The 26,661-nt window shown below is 38.5% G+C and overlaps 2 protein-coding genes across 2 annotated transcripts; both read left to right on the forward strand.

The window, feature by feature from the left end:
* The first annotated feature begins 37 nt into the window (after positions 1 to 37).
* Positions 38 to 17,422, forward strand: bmal2 (basic helix-loop-helix ARNT like 2). The gene is made up of 17 exons (XM_079465386.1): positions 38 to 395; positions 6,855 to 6,978; positions 7,222 to 7,275; positions 7,367 to 7,408; positions 9,327 to 9,484; positions 9,599 to 9,678; positions 9,851 to 9,943; positions 10,526 to 10,643; positions 10,773 to 10,919; positions 11,680 to 11,920; positions 12,617 to 12,723; positions 13,612 to 13,762; positions 13,860 to 13,927; positions 14,129 to 14,249; positions 14,387 to 14,471; positions 14,564 to 14,663; positions 15,246 to 17,422. The coding sequence occupies exons 1-17, from the start codon at positions 338 to 340 to the stop codon at positions 15,395 to 15,397; spliced, it is 1,899 nt and encodes a 632-aa protein (XP_079321512.1). The 5' UTR covers positions 38 to 337; the 3' UTR covers positions 15,398 to 17,422.
* Positions 17,423 to 18,575: 1,153 nt separating this feature from the next.
* Positions 18,576 to 21,808, forward strand: LOC306899261 (guanylyl cyclase inhibitory protein; the record flags this gene model as incomplete). The annotated part of the gene is made up of 5 exons (XM_079465391.1): positions 18,576 to 18,646; positions 20,010 to 20,142; positions 20,632 to 20,781; positions 20,927 to 21,032; positions 21,178 to 21,808. The coding sequence occupies 5 exons, from the start codon at positions 18,576 to 18,578 to the stop codon at positions 21,300 to 21,302; spliced, it is 585 nt and encodes a 194-aa protein (XP_079321517.1). The 3' UTR covers positions 21,303 to 21,808.
* Positions 21,809 to 26,661: the final 4,853 nt, after the last annotated feature.

A 26,661-nucleotide genomic window follows, 5' to 3' on the forward strand; every position in this document is an offset into this window, starting at 1 on the left:
TATCGCGTGACTTACTAGGTTAGTAACGTGAGGGACCGGACCGAAGAGAAGGCGGCGTTGATGACGTTAAAAGGAGATTCTGCGTCGTCTTCCGCGTTTTCCCGGATTTCAACCACTGTCCTGATTCAATCGTGTCCTCTCCCGGCACGTTTCTACGCTCAGCCCGCCCTCCCATTTTATTTAGTTGTAAAGAAAAACATTAACGCAACTACACGGGCAACGCCGCCCGCCCCCTCAGCCTTCACCTCTTTCTCTTCCCCTTTGCAAATATCTACTACCGACTTCCTTCTCCACATGCAGCATCGGAGTCTAGGGCCCCGGCTAACCGGCTCCAGCCATGTCGGCGAGGAATACAGCGGCTGGCGGCGGTGACGGAACGACGTGGGAAAAGACGGGTAATTCGCCTATTTAAAAACACCGGACGGGGCTGCGTGGTCGTATGTTTTATTGTGTGCTTTAAACGTGGAGAGATTGCGCTGCTGTGCGGAGGACAGGGGAGCTCGCGGTGTTCCCCGCTGATTGGTTTGCGCACTCGAAACTAGGTCAGTAGTTCAGTAGAGCGAACTCTAGCAAGACGGCGCAAAGCGCGTCGGACGAGCGCTCCGAAAAACGACACACAGTGCCACACTTTGGGTCTTTACGCTACAAAGCGTTATTGCGCTGGTTATATTGTAACACTGTTGTTATCCCGTTTATTTGATGTAGTATGTTGTGCCGTAGTTATTTTGCGAGGCCTTGGCAGGTTCACATTAGGTCTGTAGTGGCTATGCTACCTCGATTTTGTGTCTCAAATGTAGTCCTACGTGTTTCAGCGCTTGCCGGTGGTCCTTTTTGGCAGCTTTGGTTTGCATTTGTGGGGGAAAGTGTGGTTTCTATATTTTCAGCTCAACTTGTTGTTTTTTCGAACCTCTGCACGGTCAAAAAAACGGGGCATGGAGTGTATGAGTGTGTGATCCAGAAAACAAGGCAAATATTCGTTTATATAAGTATTGTGCATATATGACTAATTTACCCAAAGCTTGTATTGGAAATTCAATGTTTTTAATCCTTTCTGTATTTGTCCATTGAGCGATTATTACTGACAGTTGTTTAAAAGAAAATGCTTATAATCATTTAATTTCTCAAATGTCTCCGGATGTTTTTTATATTTGGTTTATTACATTTCTTCAAAGTCATTTTCTTAAACGGTCTCAAAGTTCAGACCTATGTATTAATGGAAAGGTATGTAAAGTTAAGATTTAAATTTCTGGTCACACGGATACACTTTCTGGCACACATGCCTTTTCTCTGTGAGAAATTGTCTTGTGACTTATATATAAATCATTAGTGTTGTGAGGTCATATAGTTGTGCTTGTGCTTGATGTGGTCAGTTTTTCAGTGTGTGTTCCGAACCTTGTAACTTGATTGTTGTGTAATATGTAGGTCAAACTCGGCACACTTTTAGGCCACGGCCGGGATGATGCCCTCCTCTTCATCATGAGTTGCTTTCTCTCTTCAATCGCTGATCATTTACACAACTAGGCTTTACACGATCTACACAAAAGCATTGGATGTTCACAGCCCTGCCTTTTATTCTTATTAAACTGATTTAACGTAAGTCGTCTGTCAGCTTGGTTTATCTTGTGGCAGACCCCCTTCTCTTTCCTAACAGTGAAAATGACTGGAATGTAGGGTCTCATCTGGAAAGTATGTCTCTAAGGTAATTGGCCGTATAGTTAAAGATTCCAGTCATTTCAGTGATTTTATTTATTGTCAGCAATTTATTAAAGACCTAAGCCTATGTGATATATTCGGGTTGGCATATCCTAAAAATGAAATGCAAATCCTGGAAAATTGTTCAGAAAGAACCCTGGGAACCTTATGAAGTAGCACAAGGTGTTTGTACAGTACACAATCGTATTTTTTTAAATTGTTACCATTGATGATTTTAGAGATTTGCACTTATCACATAAAACGCAAAAACATAGCACAAGATGATTTTATTTAGGACGTTGTGAATTATTAAATGTATTTTTTTTAATAAAATTTATTATTTGCATAAAGTAGGGCTTTTAATGAATTAATTGTTAATTAATTGATATGTATTATTATTTATATTAAAACAGTTTTATATTAAATTATATTAAAACTGGTTCTGGAGGGTAAAATTAAAATTGATCTCATGTAATTGTTGAGAAATGCACTTTTAAACACCTCCAGTGGGAAGAGCGAACCGTGTTTTATAAATGTTGAATTGTTATGCTGATCACTTAAGATTGCATTTTTATTTGTTATAATAAGATGACCGTTTATAATAAAATGGTCATTGTATCGTGTTCCCTTGTGTTGACCTTTCTCTGTTATGTAGGTTTTTTTGTCATTTTCATGAATTTATGGGGTTTTGTTAAACTGATTAAGTCTTGTTCAAGCTCTCGGCCCAAAGGATCTCTTCATAACATATTTTTAGGTGATGAGCTAGCTGCTGTGCCTGTCGCTACACATCTTGACTTCCTCCTTTGTTCAAGTCTATAGACCATGTGATTTTGTTGTTGTTTATTTTGCTCATGTGATTTTGTTGTTGTTTATTTTGCTTACCCAGTTAGATGTTTTAAATTGTAAATAATTATAGTCGGTAGAGAAAGCATGCATGTCAATTTCGATAACAAGCAATGGATCTTCATACGATGGTTTCTTATGTGTTATTGTTTTTTGCTTTGCATTACTGGTGATTCACAATCTTTGTTTGACACATGTTTTTAAAGTGTGTTTTATTTCTGGTTTTCATATTTGCATGAAGCAGTGCTAGCAGCAGGCAGAATTGATATTTCCTCCATCTCTGACATCCACTTTCTAGTTTAATACAAACCCACTTCATCCCGACTATTTTTGCTTTCTTGAGCACCTATACAATGACAGATTTATTTATATGGATGTGTACGTTTCCTGTGGCTCGAAATTAAATCGGACATATGTAGCACCTTTACCCTATAGTTCATTGTGACAAATTATACATTAGGAGGTTTATCTTTTTTTTACAAGACTTCTAAAAGCTCAAAGCATTAGAAAAAATGTTCAGAGCTTTGAGATATTTACAAAAGAATTGTTAAAAGGAAAAACAGAAATATATAATTTCTTAACATTTTATTTGTATTCTTTAGGAGTGTTAAAAAATATTTAACAGATTTCTGTTTTCCTGGTTAGTCATCAAATTAAAATAACCCAATTATCAAAATAGTCATAATTGAGTTTTTTTACTAATCAGTCAATAGAAAAAAATGACAAACATAAAGGCAAGGCACCGTTGTAGTGTTTGAGAAATTAGGTCATGTCTGCATAACTGGGGAATTCTTTGGTACTGTTTTTTATGTCGTACATCTCCTTCTAGAGTTTGTTGTAGTAAAGATACAACAAGATTCTGTCACACTGAAACAAAACGTATAGACTTCCAATATGATAAATCGGATAGTGTTAAACTGAGTTATATTCAAGATGGTTGAACAAACGGAGTTATATTCAAGATGGTTGAACAGGGTTGGTTTGTTGTTGGACATTATAACTGGCAATGTATAGTGTTGGGAAGAGTTTTGTTGTTGTGTTTTAATTCATTAGTATTAGTAGTTTGTTTGATGTCACTTTATTAGCTGCTATGCTGCTTTTCTGTTTAAACAAACAATGTATAATCGAGATGCAAGTCCTTTTAAATGTATGCTATTGTTTATTTTGTACGAGAAAATTTCGAACAAAACCCGAAAACGTAACCAGTACCCTTTTAACCTAAAGAAAATAAAAATGCCAGAGACTTCCCTAAATGCCTGTTAGATCATAAATATGACCAGAAAGGGATACATGAAAATAAATATGTCGCACTCTCTACTTTCCTAAAATGAAAACCGTGCAAAACATTTTTCAAAAGAAATGTTCAAAATGCCGACCCAGTCAGACCAGTATCTAGATTTGTGCTTGTATAGCAAAAAGTTGCAACAAATAATTTATCATCTTGTAATTTGCAAGAATAGTTGGTTTACATAATGTTGCTGCTATAATGTATAATCCAGCTAAATTCATAATCCAACGTTAACTGGATACTATAGCATATGATGATTGATGATTTGCAACCCAGCCTTTAGTGATGCTCCCACACTATCACATGCAAATGTAACTCAATGTAGGCTCACACTGGCCTGAGGCCATTGGGCCATCCCTGTTCTTAAACCATATTGGTTTGTTCAGTTTAAACTAGATTAATTTATGATTCAACACTATGAAACAGGTTGATGGAATGCAGGTCTTTTAAAATACTACCAAGGTGTGGTGCCAAAACCGTGCCAAAGTTGAATTTCAGTCAATGGAATCGCTGACCTACTTTTATGTACTATAGTCACGTTTCTTGCACAGCGTTTGACGTAAATTAGAGTTTGGTCTTGTTTCTCGTGGAGCTCCATGGTAACAGCACAACCTATGATGGTTAAATAGGTCACTTTATGACATGATATTTTTCTCCCCCTTGCAAGCATTCACAATTCTTCAAGTTTTCTTTCTTAAATTTGTGTTTTGTCTTTAGGAGATTGAGGGACCATTGTGCAATGTGTGGGTCTGAATCAACATTTAAAATTGGAAATTGTGTTTTCTATACCTGTATACGTGCATGCGAGTTAACTGGCCCAGTGGCTACTGACGTCAGCATGTATAGTGAGTTTGCCTTTCTCTTGTCTGAATGACGTCACATAATCGTCATGGTTGCTAGCATTTCATTGCAAGTCACTGGAGGTCAAGTAATATCGTGAGCTAGTGAAAGACAATTTGCCATTGGGCGCGTCCTTCCTACAGCCCTCATAAAACCGAATAATCCTGAGGCAGATCTTCACTCCAGCACACGGGATTAAAAATCAGGTTGTTGCCGATCTGTTAACGACTATTTAGGTCACTGGGCCTGCAAAGCGGTGTTAAATATAGGAGCCAGGGGCACAAGCTGTGTTTGGCCTGGCCCTTTCCATTGTCGCTTAAACCTGGTGACAGCGTAGCAACACACCCACACGCGACACCTGCACGTGTACGTTGGCCAATACAGTAGATGCGGTTCATGGCCAGGTGAGGTGGAGTGTGTCTGTTGATCTTCGCTTAAAGCAGCAGGTGAAGCTGGCGGGAAAACAGAACGTGCCGTAAAAGCCTGATTATGAATAAGATGCTCTGCTCGTGGACTTTATGAATGGATTATGGGATATAGCCCTTAATGGCAATAACAGATGGCAAACGGAAAAAGCTTTGTGACCTGCCTAAACTCAGGTTCAGCTGTAAAAGTAAGTGACTCTTTATTTTGTATAGAATTTTGAAAGCACTTTGGTTGTATGCAATGAAGAAAAAGTATTTACGTGTGCAATCTTTAACCAATGTTTCCTGAGCATGTAAGGTAAACACCTTAAACTGTTTTTATTGAGGAAACCGTTCAGGCAAAATCTGATCAACACACCATTGGGCTTCCGTTTTAATCAATGTAAATGTAATGATTTCTTGAGTCGTCACATTTTTGTAACGTGAGGCTTTATTTTTTCACAAATATGTCACTCACTTTAAAATAATTTACATCTGCAACAAAACAGACTGTTTTTTTCCAGTAGCACAAATTAAAGGGAATCAGTGCTTTACATTAAGACGATTTATTTTCAGGCTGTTGGGCCAGTGGTTCAAATGAATACTTGCTCCTCCAACATTTTTACAATTACATTTTTTGATAATTTTTTGATTGATAATTATAACCTAATTGATCCTGTTTATAATTTGCTTTAATAGCCAATTAAAAAACTAAAATAGCATTTTATTTTTTAATAGTTTAATTTGATGAAGTTATCAGAAGTCATCTTTCTATTTATAAACAGATACAAATTTTACAGACAGATATTGTTTTACAACTAGTACATCTTATAAAAAGCACAATAGCACTATGAATATGTCTCAATTACAAACCTACAGACAGTTGTCCCTTAGTCTTGTCAATGTACAAAACATAGCATTCTATATATTTAATAAATATTAAATGTATATTTGCTTTGCTTTTAAAACGACTTACAAAGAGTTCAGGGAGCAATAAGTTAAAATGTCATACAGGAGCAATAAAACAATAGTTGATTAGACAAAGTTAATAGTTTCATCAAAAGCTAGACCACTACCTGTTGAGAGAGAGGATTAGTGTACATTCATTTTTTTAAATGTAAATATCAAATATAAAAATGAATGATATCATTTCTTAATTTGAAACCACATATAATTGTAATGCAGCTAAATGTAATGTTGGCTAGAAAGTATTACCTCCCTGGTATATTTAAATTAGCATGATGTATAATATCCTTTCTTTTTTTCTTATTTGTACAGGAAGCTTAAGACTATATCAAATTCTAGCCACATATGGCACACTGTTTCTAACCAATAAATCTGGAAAAAAAGGAAAGATGAATGCCAGTGTTTTGTCATGTTGAAGTAGGTTGCCTGTGTTGTGCTTGGGTGCCGTACCTCAATGCGATACCCTTACGTGGATTTTCTGTCTTGCTACACCTCAAAGAACACAGTTTAAACTGGGTGTCTGGGTTTTAAGATTACACTAAAAACATCTTTCTAGTGATGACTTTTACAATGTCCTGTTTATTATTTAACCACAACACGAAAAAAAAGTATCACTCTGAATTGGCGAAACAAAATCCTTCGATTGTTTGTGCGCCAATTACAGATGGTCTGATTCTTTAGACGTCTTTTATAAAATCAATTCCACTGTGCCCTGGTTCCAAAATATAATACGCCATCGGACACTGGAGCGCTCTCTTTTTGAAGTTGTGTTTTGGTATCTTCCTTATACTAAAATGATTTCCTTCCTCTGTCTATGCCAGGAGATGAACCTCAGGGTCTCTCTGTCTCTCTGTCTGGTTTGATGACCCCCACCTCAGCCGCTAGCATGGCCTCTGGCATGGAGTTGCCCAGAAAGAGGAAAGGCAGCATGGACATACTTACCCCGTAAGTAAAATTTACATAGAAAAATGTAGAGATAATGTACATGTGTGATTATGAAGAGATGGTTATAGTCTCATTGTGTGACTAATGTCCTCTCCTTTGGCCTGAATTACCCATCTCAGTTTTCTAAATGAGTTCAGATGCACTGGAAGGAGAAGTGTGTGTAGTTTGTGTATAGTGCAAGCTTCGAATCGCTGCAGTATTTTATGAGTCACTTCATCAATCATCTCGCCACTTTGTTTCCAGGGAGACAAAATCTGCATCGAATCTAGATGAGGACATGGAGGACGATCAGGGCAGGTACTGTGCCCATTATTAACAACTCAAAATGGCTCTTCTGATTCATGACTGTATTCATAATTTTTTAACATTATTCATTATTCCATTGCAGATCGGAAGGAGATGACCAGCAACTTAAAATTAAATGTATCAGGTAGCCTACTTATTTCTGTCATGTTTTTATTTTGAGATAACTATCACTTTGAGTTAAGGTTTACATACAATTTGGTGCCTAATTTTGTTTCTATGTCATTAAAACGTAAATAGTAATGTCCTTTTTTACAAATTCAGATTAGTAAAGTTCAGAATGATTTTCCTAGGGATTCTTACAGTATTAAGTATATTGTGCAATACAGTTAGGTCCATAAATATGACATAACATAAGCTATTTTTATTATTTTAGCTGTGTATCAAAGTGTATTTGAGTTACAGTTTTATAATGGATATGGTCTTAAAGTGCTCACTCTCAGCTTTATTTAGAGTGTATACACATCCAGATTAGCTGAAGGCTTTAGGAATTACAGCTCTTTAATATGAAGCTCCCCCCTTTTTCAAGGGACCAAAAGTAATTGGACAGTTGATCCAAAAGCTGTTTTATTCACTGGTGTGGGCTTTTCCTTAAATCATTTCTTCATAAATAAAGCATGTTCAAGGTCTGGAGTTGATTCTGCATGTGTTGTTCGCATTTGGAAGCTGTCGCTGTGCAACCTCATCACGGGTTTCAAGGAGATCTCCATTCAAGTAAAACAGACCATAATTCGATTTAAAAAACTCAAACAAATCCATCAGAAAGATGCCAGGAACGCTAAGAGCAGCCAAATCAACAATTTGGTACATTCCGTGAAAAAAAACACACCGCTGAGCTCAGCAACAAAACAAATCCTAGGCGTCCATATGATATTAAAATGATTGATGATGACATTATCCTCTACATAGTAAAAAGAAAAACATCTTCACAAGGTCCAGACAAGTGACAAACACTCTCCAAGAGGTAAGTATGTAAATGCTTATCGATCAAATACAAGGAAATACGGAGGGTTCACAACAAGGTGCTAAAGCCTCAGGAATTGGATGGTTAGATTAGACTTCTAAAATAGCCGAACAAGCTCTAAAAAGTATTTTTTGGAGAGATCAAATTAATTTCAGCCTGCATAAGACTAAAAAGAATAAAAGATATGGAGAAGGCTTGGAATATTTCATGATATGGGCAGACAACATCCTCAGTAAAATTGTGTTCAAGCAGTGTGATTCCATTTCCATGCATGACTTCCACAGGTCACTGGGGTTTTTTGTGATGTAACGGAAGACAGAAGCAATATTCATATCATCATCCACCACTTATATCTCATGTGGACGCCCTAATTTTTTTGTTGCTGAGCTCAGCGGTGTGTTTTTTTTCACGGAATGTACCAAATTGTTGATTTGGCCACTCTTGGCGTTCCTGGCATCTTTCTGATGGATTTGTTGTGTTTTTGAAATCGAATTATGGTCTGTTTCACTTGCATGGAGATCTCCCTGAAGCCCATGATTTGGGTTCACAGCAACAGCTTCCAAATGCAAAAAACACATGTTGAATCAACTCCAGACCTGACACCTGACAAAGCCCACACCTGTGAATAAAACAGCTTTTGATTCAACTGTCCAATTACTTTTGGTCCCTTGAAAAAGGGGGAGCTTCATATTAAAGAGCTGTAATTCCTAAAGCCTTCAGCTAATCTGGATGTGAATACACTTTAAATAAAGCTGAGAGTGAGCACTTTAAGACCATATCCTTTATAAAACTGTAACTCGAATCCACTTTGATACACAGCTAAAATAACAAAAGAAATTCTTCTGTCCAAATATTTATGGACCTAACTCTACATACATTGTAAAGAAACATAAAAGCTCCTTAGTGAAGCCAGACATTATTATTAATCAGTATGTTTGTATCTATCGATTGTGATTTTTGTTGATTATATATTATCAAACACAGCAGAAAGTTGACTTTAACACTCAAGAAATTATGTGTTCATTTTTAACACATTTTGTGTTGATTTGAAAAACAGAACAAGTCTTTTTGGGAATTGTAGGGAACCTCACAGTCAAATTGAGAAGCGACGACGAGATAAGATGAATAACCTGATCGACGAGTTGGCTGCAATGATTCCCACCTGCAACCCCATGTCCCGCAAGCTTGACAAACTCACTGTGTTACGAATGGCTGTCCAGCATCTCAAATCGCTCAAGGGTACCCGTTACTGTCTTTCCTGCTAGCGTGCACTAGTCAAGCCATCTTATGATGCTAAAGTTTGATGGATGTTATTAAATATAATGCATGTAATGGAAGGCCTCTGTTTTTCAGGGGCGACCAGCTCCTTTGCAGAAGCCAATTACAAACCTGCGTTCCTTCCTGATGATGAGCTGAAACACCTTGTTCTGAGGGTAAATGTACTTGTAGTGTAGTATTTTTGGGGGGAAATAAAGGCGAATTTGTGAGCTGTGTGAATATAAATAATGTACAGTATTTCATATAAATGGGTCATTTTGACTGCGTCTTGTGAAATTACGAAATTAATTCTAAATGATTCTAAATGACTTCTTTCTTTGTCTGCAGGCTGCAGATGGATTTCTTTTTGTGGTTGGCTGTGACCGTGGAAAGATTTTCTTCGTCTCAGAGTCGGTTTCTAAAATCCTCAACTACAGTCGGGTAGGAGAGTTTAACTATAATTGTTAAAGTGATAGTTCACCCCAAATTAAAATTATTTCAATATGTTTTTACCCTCTTGACGCTCAAAAAACATACTTTGAGAAAAGTCTCAGTGGTTTTGTGTCCATACAAAGTCAGTGGGGCCCGCGTTATTATACTGATCTATAGATATAGATGTAGCTATATTATTTAATTATTATCCTAAGATCAAACATACATTTTGTCTTAGAGGGAGTTGTGATTTTTGTGTACGTGTGCTTTAAACTGTTCCTATCTTTTCTCTTATATTTATAATACATTTTAGTACGAATGTTGTTGTGAATCATGATTTGTTCGTAAAAACTTTCGTACCCTTCACTCACAGATCTGTGCGTACGCATGCTTAGTGAATGAAACCCAATGTTTTGAAAGTAGTTACACTTTGACTAGTATTGGAGAGTGATTTCAAGCTACTCTTTTTACCTGCAGCCTGTGTATTTTAATGTTTTAGAAAAACATTTGATTGTTTTCCTGATGATAAATGATTCAGCTATTGACAGCGTATGAGTCAGCAGTGGCTTATCAGATCCTTTTTCTCCACAGACGGAGTTGATCGGACAGAGCCTTTTTGATTACGTTCACCCCAAGGATATTGGGAAAGTAAAGGAACAGCTGTCCGCATCGGAGCTCTACCCACGTGAGCGCCTCATAGACGCCAAAAGTAAGTTTATATTGGTGTGTTACATGCTAATAGACCGTTTTGTGAATGCTAATCTTGATCTGCCAAGTGAATGCATTTTATTAATGTATATCCACGCCCAACCCCTGTTTTTATTTACTGTGTGTGTAGCGGGGTTGCAGGTGCAGGCTGAGCTTCCTGTCAGTGTTGCTCGGCTCTGCTCCGGGGCGCGGCGTTCCTTCTTCTGTCGAATGAAGTACAACAAAGTGACCGTCAAAGAGGAGAAGGGTTTTCAGGCTGCTGGCTCTAAAAAGAAAGGTCAGTAACACTAACACAGTAACTCTATTATCATCTTGAATTTCTTGTTTGTAAAACCGTGTTTCTGTTCGAGGAACCGTTACTTGGCTAAACTTGCCTCTCCAATATTTAAAATTTAGACTGTGATACAAAGTTCGACCGCTACATGTCAGTGTCCCATACAACTTTCTTTAAATACAAGAGTTATATGACCCATTTAACAAATTGTTTATTTAATACAACTATTCATTAAAATAATAATTTTAATAAATACGAATATACATTAAATACATTATAAATAGTTATATTATTAGCCACTAGCCAGACCATTAAACAAACACAGACCGGAGATTAACTTCGGACCAGGCGCGGGCGTCCGATAACGGCCAGATGGTATCAATGAACGACAAACATTTTTATGCCTTCTTGTCAAGGCTTTATGGGTTTTTGTGACCGCTTGTAATCTCTTTCATTCATTCCATGGTGCCCTCTGGTGGTCTGGAGTCAAGACACACATAAAGTATGTTTATACACCTGTGGTATCAGACTTTAGAGAAAGATAGTGTGTGTCTAGTGGAATAGGTATGCAGGCTGTCATTTTGTAAAAGTAAAGGATTGCAACGTCAACATGACACACCTTCACCTTAACAATTTTTTTGATGGATATGTACCTTTTACGTATTCTTAACACACTATTAGAACTAAAACTTTGTTTTACATTGAAGCTTAACCACATTTCTCAATTAACTCATGCCATGTGATTGACTGTCTGCCCCAACAGAGTCGCAGCGGTACTGTACTGTGCACTGCACAGGCTACATGCGCACCTGGCCCACGCGGCAGCTAGGTACAGAGGGAGAGGCAGAGGTGGACAAAGACAGCTCCCACTTTAGCTGCTTGGTCGCGGTTGGCCGCGTGCACCCCCACACCCTCCCTCAGGCCAATGGCGAGATCAAGGTCAAGCCAACCGAATTTGTCACCCGCTATGCCATGGATGGCAAATTCACCTTTGTGGATCAACGGTATGTTGACTCTTTATTTCATCAGACTGCAGTATGTTCTTTTCAAATTATATATTAATGAATGGTAGACTGTATTGGTGTTGTTTTGCATGACACTCTTTAGCTTGTACTGATCAGAGCTGCGCGTCCCAAAAGCATTGTAAACCTACATTGATCGTAGCTCCATTGGTGACAATTATTTTTATAAGATGAATTTAAGGTTACGATGCTTTTGGGAAACGCACCCCAGGCCACTTTTTTCACAGATTTACCACAAAATCCACAATATTTTTTGTTTGTGTTCTCTTCCAACATCACGTTTTATGAAGCTTGTAGCACAGTAATGCAATTCTTTGTTGAAGAAACATTGCCAATATCTGATTTCTCTTACAAGTGTTGCTGTTTTTTACATTGAAGACTTTTGAACGAAACCATTTTGATGAATCTGATTAAACATACTTTTGCATTTAACTACTCCAGTATTCCAGTTAAATGTGAAGAGTATAAAGCTAAAGTGTAAATTATCCAAAAATTTAATTGAAATAAAAATGGCTTTTAAACCGGTATCTCGCATAACCTTTCAAAGTTTCTAAAGCGTCAAATAGATAACCAATGCATGTGATGAGAAAGTGATGTAACATGAAAAAATACCAACAGCACCTTTAACCTTAATGTGAAAAATATGATGATTAATAATTCTCCACTCATTCCACACAGAGCCACCACCATTCTGGGTTATTTGCCCCAGGAGCTGCTAGGTACTTCGTGCTATGAATACTTCCACCAGGACGACCTGCCACATTTGGCAGATAGACACAGAAAAGGTATACTTCAAAATTGTTTCCCATTAAAGTGATACCCACAAAATAAATTCTGTGTTGTTTACTTACCCTCGCGCTGTATGACTTTCTTGTGAAGAACACAAAAACAGCAGCAGAATGTCCGTCGATATGCTTTTTTTCTGAATAAAAGTGAGTGTGGACCAGGGACTACTGTGGTCATCTTCACTTTTATTCAAGTCCAAGCTGCTGTTAGCTTGATTATTAATTTTGTGTTCCGTGTAAGAAAACTGTCATATAGGTTAAGTACAACATAAGCGAGTCAATGATGACAGAATTTACACATTTTTGGGGGGAACAATAAAAAGACAGAGTGCACAAACAAACTGGGCAGATATCTAAAGGGATTTGTAAAGAGAACACACATCCTCATCGGCCATCATTATTCATTAGTTTATTACTGAAGAACAATAGAACAGCTATTGATGGCAAGGCCTTCAATCTTGGACAGATCGTCATGGAATACTATTAAATTACATTGCAAACACAACTAAAAGTGCTTAAATATCTTCTTTTAAAGGGCTAGGTTACCCCACATTAAAAGAATCTGTGGTTGTTTACTCGCCCCTATTTTGTTTTAAACCAATATGACTTTCTTGTGTGGGAAAAACAAGAGGAGAAGTTTCATAGAATGTTGATGCATTTTTATTCGCACAATGTAAGTGAATGGTGACTGAGGCTGGCGGTCAGTAACATTCTGCCTTGTATCTCCTTTTGTGTTCCACGGAAGAAAGAAAGTCATATAGATTTGGAACAACACAAGGGTGAGTAGATAATGACACACTATTTATTTTTGGGTAAGCTAAGTAAATATGTATGCTGTTTCATACACAGAATACTGTTCATGTAACTTGCATCTTGGTCTCTTTCCAGTGCTGAGGAGTAAAGAGAAGATCGAGACAAATTGCTATAAGTTTAAAACAAAACATGGCTCTTTTGTCACCTTACAAAGTCAGTGGTTTAGTTTTATAAATCCCTGGACCAAAGAAGTAGAATACATTGTGTCAACCAATACGGTTATATCGTAAGTACCAGCATCTCTTGTTTGCTATTACATGATTTAAATGAATTTGTACAGACTCCTGAGTTAAGATAACAGACTATTTTCCCAACTGACTCAGCGGTAAAAGTAATCCATGTGGATCAGGAGATAAAGCCGAGCAGCCTAGCAGTTCTAAGGCCTCAGAAGGTAAGTGTTATAAATATGTTGTGTTGCCAGGTATTCTAGGTGTACGTTACATTTGTAATGTTACGGGATTGCCTTACATCCGTTTAGATATCTATTTCACAAAAGCCAGAAAAGTATGTTTCAATATAATTTGATTTGTGTATAAATCACAATATACACTCCACGCGTGCCCGATGTGATTTTGTGTGTTTTGCTTCACAGATGATGCAAAGAAGTCCCAGCAAGTTCCAATCATCCCGGGTATCTCCAGTGCATCAGGCACCATGATTTATGCTGGCTCCATAGGGACCCAAATCGCCAATGAGATAATGGACTACAATAGGTAAAACAACTGTTTCTTTCCTTTATTATAATTATAAATCCAAGAAATGGGTCGGCCCAAAACAGACAAGAACGTTTACAAACATTTTAGTTTTCCCAATCCCTACATGGCTTCTGATGTCACACTGTTTTCTTAAGGATGAACTCCTCACCATCCAGCGGCAACACGAGTCCGTTCAGTTTACCACAGGACAAGTCTCCACTGGCACAGACCAGCAGCAACGTAAGTCCACCATCTGTGTTTAAAAAATCAGCTTTGCTAGTGTCGATCTTTGTTGCCCCATTCTAACACTACAGTGCTCCTCGTGCTTTAAGGTGCCAAACGGGGAAGCAACAGACATGGAGATGCCTGGAAAGTCGAGCACAGAGGAGGAAGCACGGGTTGGGGCCATTATAGCGGGTGAAAATCTCATGGGTAGATGTTACGTCATTTTTTTCATTTCAGTTTTTTTAATTTGCCAGTGCTGTTAGTGGATTACAGTTAGACCTTACAGACATGTATAAGTTGAGGTTCACCAGGAAAAAAACATTTTGTAAAATGTCGTACCTAACTGTTGATCTTTTGTTCCTAGCTCTCACCATGTTTTACTTTGTTTGTTTCTTATTCTCATTACTTTGAATTGCTCATTCAAATTCAGTAAAAAAGTTATTAAAACTATAATGATGTACTACACAAAATAAAAAATTTAGCAAATTATTTATGCGCCACAAGCAACGTTTAACAACATTTTTTAAAATATTTTCATTTGTGTTCCACGGAAGAAAGAAAGTCGTACAGGTCTGAAATAACAAGAGTAAATGATCACAGAATTTTCATTTCTAATCAGATTTTCTGAACACTTGGTCAGACAAGCAGACATATGCCATTAGTTAATGAAGGTAATTAGTACCCTTACATTTCTAGGTTTTGGCAACTATGTGGTACTTGAGATACTGTACATATTTCTTTAATTCATTAAAAATATAATCCATTGTCACTTCTGTTCGTGTCCTTCAGAAGCAAGCTCTCAGTTGGATCTGGAGGGGGTCCCGGGGTTGAGTGCTCTGAGCACAGATGAGGCAGCCATGGCCGTCATTATGAGCTTACTGGAGACCGATGCCAACCTGGGTGAGGCTGTGGACTTTGATGAGCTGCACTGGTCTCTGTGAACACTGCTACATCTTATTCTTTCATCTAATCCGGAGATTTCGAAACATGCATTTACTTTCACCGGGCAGCAGGCCTTTGACAGTTCTGTGGCTTTTATGTTTTTAATTTATTCGTATTTTTTAATACGTCTGTACTGCGTGGCAGATCATCTGATGGCTAACCCTTGAAGATCATAATGTGAAGGAACTCAGAGTTTGTAAGAGAGACTCTTTGGGTCTCTCGGAGCTGAATATCTTAAGCAACAGGACCAGGTTTTGTTTGGTCTGGTGTGCAGTTTCTTCATCTCAGCTCTGATGTCCTTGGCACGGATCGAGGAGAGACATTCTTGGCCTGGCACGTCGTGTTGAGAAAAACATGCCTCTGCCAAGCCAGGCAAAAACGATCTTGTGATGTCAGGATTTCAAAACAATTTCCTTAGTCACTCAACACTTGAACTCTGTACTGATGCTTTAAAGCAAAGCTGGATTATTAGTTTTTTTCGAAATGGGACTCCTTTTGGCAGGGAAAGCCTGTTAGTTAGTTGACCGGTTTAAAGCAGTAAGGGTCTTTCATTCAATGTTTTAAAATTAATAACAATGTGGGGTTTTATTGCTGAGCGCTTGTGGTCAAACAGAAGTACTTGAAAGACTTTAGAAACGTGTAAATTGAGGATCACCGTTAGGCCTGACAATTTCTTTTCCTCCGTCTAAAAACCTGCGGGGGAATATGTGCTTTTCCCTTAGACTGCCCTGCTGCTCTTCAAACAGTGTGATAGAGTCGTGCCGATCTGCTGTTGTGAAGGAATGTTCAGATGAGATGGACTCACAGAAGCATTAAGTTGTCCACAAATAATGGCAGGGTTTCTCAGGGAACTATACTGCGTGGAATATAAACCCTTGAAATCCTTTATTAAAAATAAGCCACGAACCGATTGTTTGAGCTCTGGTAGTGTAAAGATAGCGTTCATGGCTTGTTCAGGGGTTCATTTAGTCATCACTAGTTCTTTTGTAGTGAGTTTTATCTGAACTCTGCATATGGGGAATTCATCATCCCTTTTTCATAGATGGGAATGGCTAAACTGAACTTTAAAATGCTAACATAAGCACTTTTTGTTTTGATAACGCAGTAAAGTGATGAGGAGAGATGATTCGATATATATTTTAAGCTGTTAGCTTCAAGCGGTAGGAAATTTTGAGGAGTCACTTGCGTAAAGAATACTTTATAGCATCTAAAATGGGGAAATGTGTCATTTAGTAACCTTAATGTTGTTCTAAGCTAATGAATTATTTACTTTAAAAAAAACGTGTGTACCATGGAAGAGCATTGCTCATTTACACATAACAAAAGAGTGTATTGAGAAGGAGCAAAGCTAAGTTCTCTGTACAACGATGTTAGTCCGAATCCCTTCCTTATAGCTTGTAATACATTCATTGGGTTTATTTATGGTATCTTTATGGATCTTTGTTGTCCTTTATGGAGCTTAATAGCTTGTATGGAAAGTCATACATATTGCATTTGTTCCACTGAGGGATGAATTTTCACTTGGTGGTGAAATTTATTGTACTGACCACAGAAAACATTATAACATGTTTTCAGGATTTTATATTCACAATGTGTGATTTTTTTTTTTTTTAACCCGATTAGGTGCATACTTAAAAAAACAATAGACCTTGACAAAATAATCTTGTTGTAATTGTCTCAAGATCGATTCATACTCGCAATGTCCTTTTTTGTAATAATAATTCCCTGACTTCAGCATTGGAAGACGACTAAGATACTGATTCTCTCTGTATTTTTTGCTCATGTTCTTCTAAAACGCCATCATCTGCTTTGCCCAGGCAACTTAATGAATTCCGCTTTTTCCGAACTTTCTTCTTTTAAAAAATGAGCATTACTGGACTGATTTACTGTGATTGTGCAGACGTGCCATAGGAATGCAATGACCTTGCACAACGAAAGGTGTGATTCTTACCAATATACCAAAGTAATTTGACCACAGAGGTATTTTGAGCACTCTTAACTCTCAGCTGCCCTGTGCTGTCAGATCTCCTATGCACACATCTATCACATCTATGCAAGTCTTAAGATGCTGAAGAATCCATAAAACCAATCTTCAGCAGGTTCTCAAATACATTCACATTCGTGTGATGGTGTCTCAGCGACACACCGCAAGTGATGTTTTAATACGTATGGATTATAAAACTACTCGACCAGGGGTGCGTTTCCCAAAAGCATCGTTGGCCATCTATGGTTGCAAGATCCGTCGTTCCAGCATAGATCAACGATCCAAGTGTTTCCACAATCGTACCATCGATCATCGCAAGCAGCATCGGAAAGTTTCGTGGTTGGAACTACAGGTCCAGGGCTGATGTTAGAAGGTCTAGAGCTGTGGTTCCTTATTATTATGACATGTCATGTAGACTTGCATTGAGCTTTTGATCAAAGCAACATGCAGTGCATTCCATGTCCATCAATCTAAATATATACAAATTAAATTGTACATCTTTTAGTTTGTCAAGAAAACAAAAGCGCTGAAAAGTGCGCATGACACTGGGGAATCCCTGTGCGAAATGACGTAGCCGTAGGAGGACTATAAATTAATAACAAAAATCGTGAAATAAAACAACAGATAATAACAAAAGATGTCCTTAAATGGAATGTATGTTATTTACAGCAAGACTTTGACATTAATTCGATCTGAACGTCATTACTCCGCCACCTGTGTGACGTCATCAACTAGATTGCTGAACCAACTTGATACGATTGGTCCGGTCAACCACATCTCTCTCAACCTTCAAAAAAACGACTTAAAACAGACCTCTTCTGTGAATACGTGGCATACAGATGAAGAACAAAAAAGTACACTAACCCTCTTCTCGCAACAGGTAGTGGTCTAGCTTTTGTTGAAACTACTAACTTTGTATTAGCACCTAATGTACTATTGCTCTTTTAGGACATATCGCTTATTGCTCCCAGCTACGTGTCCTTGAATGCAGGTGTTAATTTGACTCGTGTAACTCACTCGCTCACTTACCTGCCTGTTGCCCTTCTGCTAGGAGATTAGTCCCGTTTCATTTCACCGATGTAAAAGATCTGTGTAAGAGTGATTAAGTGAAAGGCAAGTAAGCTGGGCTCTAGTGTGTATATATATATATATATATCTATCTGTAACTTGTGGATTTTGTAGCACTGATGAAGATGGGACAGGCTGCAACCTTACCCTGCAGAAAAGGTGGTACATACGTCACTGAGCTTTATGAATGGTTCAGGTAAGTTTGCAAAATGTAGACTAGACTGTCAGCTGGCATTTGGTTATACAATGGCATACATGAATGTGATTTGTTGTCATCTAGAAGTTTTATTTGCTAAATAAACACCATTTGTTCCAGAGCCTTAAAATATGTCAGGATGGGTTGTGCCAAATGTTTTTTAAAGTCCTTTCCATTGCCATGCAGACCATATTAACTCCCATAAGGGTTATCTGTTTGCTTAACCCAGAGGGGCGTTTGTCTTGACCTTTTACTTTATTCTGGAACATTTTGTGTTGTAAAAAATACTTTTACTTTGTATTATATTTTTTATGTGTAATTTAGCTGTGTTTATATGCAGTAAATATGTTTATAGAGCTCAGTTTCTTAATTTGGTTATTAAGCCTTAATTCATTACCCTGGATCCTGTTCGCTTAACTCTTCTGCAGTGTTATTTTCAATATCTGACAGTAAATATCATTGCATTAGATATCTAACCATGTATTTTTAATGATAGTACAATATACTTTTAAGTTTGTTACTTAAAAAACAACCAATATAATGTTTTTAGAGAAGACAAAAAATTGGTCACTGGTTTGGTTAAACATTAGTATACATTACTAACTATTAATGTGTTAAACGTTACCTGCAGTTGATCTTCTTGGGCACATTGACCTTAAAAAGATATATATATAAAACTGGAAAATATAATGCAATATATATAAAATAGATTTCCATATTGAAACCGCATGTACTTTTGTCAATTTAAACAGGAATTGCTGCTGACCAAATTTTACTTTATATAATATATTAACAATGTATTCCGTGTATTTATTTCTAATTTAATGAGAAGTATTATATAGGAATATATTTTTTCTTTGCGTAACGTAAGCTATCCAGAGATTGTACTTAATATTTATAATTTGTCAAGTGTGGGCCTAAATATGTCAATAAGTTAATTTATTTTACTAGTCTACAGCTACACTTTAATACTTTTAGATTAAATGATAGCTGTCCATATTGGCCTATATAAAAAATGAACACATTCCCTATCCAGTTCATTTTGGTTAGTTAAAATTTAGAAAACATTTCTGTTCATTGAAATCAAATCAAATAGTGGCCTAAAAAGTATTGGACACAAAACGAAAAATTTAAATGTGACCTCAGAAATAAACTGAAATAAGTTTAAAGCACTAAAATTATAATAATTAACAAAACTAAAATTGAACAGAAATAAAAAGATATCTTACATATCAACATAAAAAACAAACAAATAAATGATCAAAAGATAAAAGCATTAACTAACTAAAATTAAAATCTAAAAATAAAAGCTAATATAAAAAACTAAACTAAAAACTATAATAACTCATTCCATGTCTGCCAGGAAATTCCTGAACGAGTGTCCCAGTGGATTGATCACACTTCATGAGTTCAGACGTCACTTCTGTAATGGCACCGTGGGAAAAGAGTCTGCGGAGTATGCAGAGCAGATCTTCCGCACGCTAGATAACAATGGGGTATTATGAGCTCAAAAACTAGATTAAACTTTGTCACCTGACTTGACATGTGATGTGTTAATCCTGGTGTTTTTACTAAAACTTCACGCAAGACAAGTTCTATCAGTGGGAACATAATAAGAAGGTTTGGCCTTTTTGACAACATTAGCAGGCCTAGATACAATAGATAACAACTAACAATGGGCAAAATGTTTGTTCAGCATTTTTTTGGTAATTTTAGTTTGTTCATTGTGCATTATTGATTGATATTAAGTTACAACATTAGATTTGAAAAATAGGCCATTTTACAATTAACATGAACTACGATTAATAAATGTTGCAGAAGTATTGTTGTTATTTCATGTTAGCATAATGTTAAGCAATACCAAAACCTTACCAAAGCATCTGCCAAAACTGTCAAGTGTAACAATTTCTACAGCAATATTTATTTAGTGGTCTCAGTATGTGTATTGAGGGTAAGTCTTATAACATGTTTGTGTCATCTATCAGGATGGAGTTGTAGACTTCAGAGAGTATGTGACAGCCATCAGCATGCTGATTGAGGGTTCGACAGTGGAGAAGCTTCGCTGGTCCTTCAAACTCTATGACAAAGACAAAGATGGAGCCATAACACGGTCAGAGATGCTTGAAATCATGCAGGTAGGCAATTGTCACTTGGAACTATTGCTATTCATTTTTGTATGACATTTTATATAGATTTACGATAATTATTCTGATATGAAAAAAATATTTCATTGTTCCACTAGAGTGCAGTATATAATTGCAAGTTCATGCTTGTTCTTAGGCCGTGTACAAAATGAGTGTAGCAGCATCACTGACCAAACCTGATCCACTGACTGCTGAAGAGTGCACCAGTAGGATATTTCAAAGGCTGGACAAAGACAACAATGGTAAAGTTGTATCACATTGCACTTTCAATTGCACAGATCATTTCAAGCACCTTTGGGCAGATTTCGGTGCTGAAAACAATACAAATTCTTACTGTGCTAATTACAAATACCATTATGAACCAACATCTGTTTCACTTTTTTATAGCCGTGATCAGTCAAGAGGAATTCATTGAAGGGGCATTGAATGATGAATGGATCAGAGAGATGCTTGAGTGTGATCCAAACACAGTGAAGATGGAGAGGCCGGTGCAAGGACACACGGTGCTCTAAGCTATGGGTTTCTTTTAAATAAAGCATAAATGTACGTACAGCTAAGATTCGGCAAAGCATATCAGTTAAGCTACAAAAGTGGGAATCAAATAGGGATCAGTCTGGCCCCTTATAGGACATGTACTGTATGTTCTCCTAAATCTGATCATTGCTGACTAAACACACTAACATAATTGGGTTCTTGTCCAAGAGAGACACTTTTATATAAGGCTGCATATAATGTAGACTAGAGAACCAAACGCATTGTCATCATGCAGCATGCTCCATGTGGTATGAACTTCATGTACAATGAACAATTGTGTTCTGCTTTTCTCACAATAGACACAAAGCCAAAATGTTTGTGTTTGGGCAAATTGAATTTGGCATTTTTCTAACAGCTGGTGACAGCTAAGCAACTGACAGTTTTGACCAAGAAATACCTACGCTGTCTACCATTGAATCGTTACAAAATTCCTAGTTGTTTATAGGGTTTTAGCACAGATAACGTCCTACCAACTGCACCCACAGTGTTATAACCTTTCTGGTTATTTCGGATCGAACCACACAGATCCCAAGTTTAACCTGTCATCCATCTTTTATTCTCCTCTCCCGTGTGTTCCCACACTGATGACGTCACATCAATACACAACATCCCCCCTCAACTTGAATATGAACTTACCCCAACTAAACAAGTTCTCATTCAAATTTTCTTACAACATGAAACAGTTTAGAACATTCAATGAACATGTAACACTGTAAAACAGGTGCACTAAATCACAACATAACTCTTAGTTTAATTTTTACCTGTTTTCCTACTTTCATAGCCTATCCCTTATCAGTCACTCAACAATATAGTCTCTGAACCTCTCAGGCAATTTGATTTGTCTCTGGGGTCTGCAAGGTTTAGGAATCTCTCCCTCTCTCTGAAATGTTTCATAGTCCCTTTTGCATTCCTCATCATAATTTTGATCACATTCCATTTCACCACCCAATGTTGGTGTTTCCACAGACAGAAACTTCTTGACAAATGTCGTGTTCCGTGCATACTTTGCTCCAGTGGGTGACTGAACGACAACACTGTTACCTTCTCTGCGTATGACCTTGTGAGGAGTGCTGTGAAATGTTGTTGTGAACTTGTTTATTTTATCCTGCTTCACAAGCACTTGATCTCCAACCTCTATGTCTGATGTCTTAGCGCCTCGTCTATGGTCTGTGTAGATCTTGGCCTTTCCTTTCTGTTCTGCATCTTTGTCTCGAGCTTCAAGGTCACTGTGTGGAACTGTGATGTCAGGTAACTTTCCTCTGATCTTCCTCTGAAAAAGAAGTTCTGCTGGGCTTTTGCCTGTTGTGGTATGTTGTATGGACCTGTAGACAGTCACATATTTGCGTAGCTCTCTTTTCCAATCCTGGCCTTCAGCTTGGGCAATCCGTACTCGTTTCATCAGTGATGCGTTTTGTCTTTCCACTTCTCCATTTGCTTGCGCCCACTTTGGAGTCGTTTTGATATGTTGAACTCCATTCTCCTGACAAAAAACCTGAAACTGACTGGACTTGAATTGTGGGCCACAATCTGACCTGATTGTTAAGGGAAGTCCGTGCCGACTGAAAATGTCTTCCAAACTGTCAATCACCTTTTCTGCCGTTGTGGACTTGATGATTGCATATTCGTAGTACCTGCTGTAATAGTCGACAACAACCAGAATCGAATGTCCATCTGGTAAAGGACCAAGTAAGTCTGTGGCTAAATTTTGCCATGGTCCTTCAGGCATCACTGTGGGCGACAGTGGTTCAGGAACATCTGGTTTCGCTACCAGCTGACAACCATGACACGTCCTCACAAGTCTTTCTGCAGCCCTGTCCATTCCGGGCCACCAAACCTTTGTTCTCAGGTGTTGTTTTGTTCCTACCACACCAAGATGACCCTCATGTGCCAACTGTAATGCTCTTCCTCGCAGTGACTGTGGCAAGACAATTCTTGTTCCTCTGAGTATTATTTGGCCGATGACACATAGTTCACCTGCAATATGTCTGTATGCGGGACAGTCATTATAACAACCTGTTTGAATAGCAGTTCTCAGTCTCTGTAATTCCACATCATTTGCTGAGATCTGTTCAACTTCCTTGGTGGTCAGGGCGCTGGGTGTCGCACAAACTGCTATAAACCGCACATATTCCTCTGCTTTATGTGTGTGTATCTCACCTTTAGCTGATGGGCCCAGCAGACGTGACAGAGGATCTGCAATGTTGTGTGTTCCAGGTATATGAATTACCCGGAAGTCATAGGGCTGTAATCTCAAAACCCACCTTTCGATTCGTGCGCATGGTTTTGAGCGAGGGCTATAGATTGCCTCCAATGCTTTGTGGTCTGTGACAAGATCAAACTTCCGACCATAAACATAAGGGTGCAGTCGTTCACATGCCCACACCAGAGCAAGTGCTTCACGCTCTGTTTGCGAATACCTTTGTTCACACTCTGTCAAGCTCCTGCTCACATAGCAGACTGGAACCATTCCTTCACCTTGGTCCTGAACTAGTACTGCTCCAATGCCTTTTGGTCCAGCATCGGCAATGACTTTTGTTGGTGCGTCCTTGTCAAAGTAAGCGAGTGTTGTAGCCTCGGCCAACTTATCTTTGAGCGTTTTGAAAGCTTTCTTTTGATCAGTTCCGAAATGAAATTTGGTGTCTTTTTTTGTCAGTCGGCGCAGAGGTTCTGAGATGCTTGCAAACTGAGGTATGAAACGGCTACTATAGCCAGCTAAACCGAGGAAACTTCTCACTTCTGAAACATTTTCAGGCTCTCTTGCCTCCACAACCGCTCTCACCCTCTCTGCCGTCGGGCCTATGCCTTTCACTGACAGCAACATGCCCATAAACACCAGTTTGTCCATGTTAAACTGGCACTTCTCTGCATTCAGCGTCAAACCGCAGCTTTCCAGTCTCTTTAATACTGCATGCATTCTTTTCTCATGTGTCTCTTTGTCTGCTGCGTGGATGATGATGTCATCTGATATGTTCTCTACTCCTTCGATGCCAGCTAAAACATTTGCTATTTCGTGCTGGTACTGCTCACTTGCTGACGAAACTCCAAACACCAGTCTTTTGAACCTATATATGCCATTATGAACGGCGAAAGTGGTGATATCTCTTGATTTTGGGGTCAATTCCAGCTGATGGTACCCCCACTTCAGGTCTAATTTGCTGAAAATGACTGACCCGTTCATTCCTTGCAGCAGTTCATCCACTGTGGGAATCGGGAACCGCCCACGAAAGATTGCTGTGTTTGCTTGTCTCATGTCCAAACACATCCTTATTTCCCCATTCGCTTTGGGTACAATGACAACTGGGTTTACCCACGGGGTTGCTCCATTGACTTTCTCGATAATGTCCATGTGGAGCAGCTCATTTATTTTTTCCTCAACAGACTCTCTGAGGTGGAACGGAACGCGCCTAAGGGGCTGTGCAACTGGCGTCACTGTGTTGTCTATGTGCAGGCTGATTTGTTTTGTGTTTAGTTTGCCCACTCCACAGAACAATTTTGGGTATTTCTGTTGTATCATGGACTTCACATCACTCACCATTGCAACATTCGCTCCAATCTTCAGCACTCCTAATTTAACTGCTGTGTCTTTTCCGAGCAGTGGCTCCCCTCTTCCACAAATAACTGTGAACTCAGCTGATGTGCTGCGCTTTCCGATTCCGACCTCACACCAGAAAATTCCTTTCACTGGTAGGGGATCAATGGATGAGTATGCATACAGTTTTTTGTCTGATTTGGCAGAGCTGCACTTGATCTTTTTTTCTTTCAGCATTTCCCACGTTCCTTCATCCACTATGTTGCTTGTTGCTCCTGAGTCAACTAACATGGGTAGTCTTACACCTCCAACTGAGAATGTTATTCTGTCCATGTTGCTCTCTTCTCTTACAACAAATGCAAACTCTTGGTTTTTCACATCTGATTCAACTCTTTTCACTGTCTGTCTTACGCTTTCCTTTGTTTTACACATTTTTGCAAAATGGTCTCTTCCATTGCACTTTCTGCATAATTTTCCACGTGCGGGACATTTATAATCTTTTGCGAAATGGCCTGTCTGTCCACATCTGTAGCAGGTTTTATTTAAATCAGCAGTAACTTTACTACCTTGCATTCGTTTTTTCTGATCTCTCACTCCTTTTCTGGACACAAGACTCACCGTCTCTTTCACTTCAGTCTCTGGAGAAATGTGCAACGACGCCATCTGCAGTTCAACACGTTCGCACTGCGCTGCAATTTCTAGCGTGCGAGCAAGTGTCAAAACCGTTCCTTCCTCCAGCAATTTTCTACGCACATATTCGGAGCTGCACCGACTCAAAACAGCATCCCTTATTTGATTGTCTTTATCAGCACCAAAATCGCAATCTTTTGCTGCTTGCCTTAAACACGTGGTAAACTGTTGCACGGTCTGTCCCGTTTTCTGCTTTAGCTGATAAAACGTCTGTCTCGCAAACGCCGTGTTTACCTGAGGCACAAAGTATGTGTTCAGAGCTGTTACTGCCTGCGCGTAGTCTGTTGGCCCACCCGTGTCAGTGAGTGTGGAGAAAATATCCTGCACATCTGTCCCGGCATGATGTAATAGTAAGGCTCTCCGTCTTTGCTTTGTAGCGTCGGCTGCATCGTCAGTCAGGATCAATCCCTTTCCATCGGCAAAAAGTTCAAATGCATTTAGCCATCTTGTCCACCGCGGACCCAACGTGGCTGGATCGCTGTAGCAGTCGAACTTGGCAACGCTACTGTCCATCTTTAACGTTCGCCGCTAATCCTTGAAACTTTTGAGTTAACTGAGATAAACTATACTTTGCGTGACGCACATCTAACTCACTTTCAGATTTAACTACCGAGTGAGTCCTTGTTGTAACATCCCCGTCGCCAATGTTATAACCTTTCTGGTTATTTCGGATCGAACCACACAGATCCCAAGTTTAACCTGTCATCCATCTTTTATTCTCCTCTCCCGTGTGTTCCCACACTGATGACGTCACATCAATACACAACACACAGCATACCTTCCATGAAAACCAATGCAATTCTCAAATTCCCTTTATTACCATAAATCCATTCTAATTCATGTAATGGTTTCTATTGAGTTTTCATAGTGGAGTATCAGATTTGAATAAAAAACTCAGTGCAGAAACTTGTTATTCTATATTTGACACCACACACACAAACCCGACAAATTCGAGTAGTTGCAAAACTACTATGGCCGAGGTTCCTTTTATGAATATTTATGACATTTCAGTGACGTTTCTTTGACTTCAGTTTAAATATTAATTAGGGATCCCTGTAACTTTCCAATCGCGAACACCATCTCATGAATATTAAGCAGCGAGCCTAAGCCATAGTAAT

The sequence above is a fragment of the Barbatula barbatula genome (genome assembly GCF_947034865.1).
Source record: "Barbatula barbatula genome assembly, chromosome: 10".
Classification (NCBI taxonomy): Eukaryota; Metazoa; Chordata; class Actinopteri; order Cypriniformes; family Nemacheilidae; genus Barbatula; species Barbatula barbatula.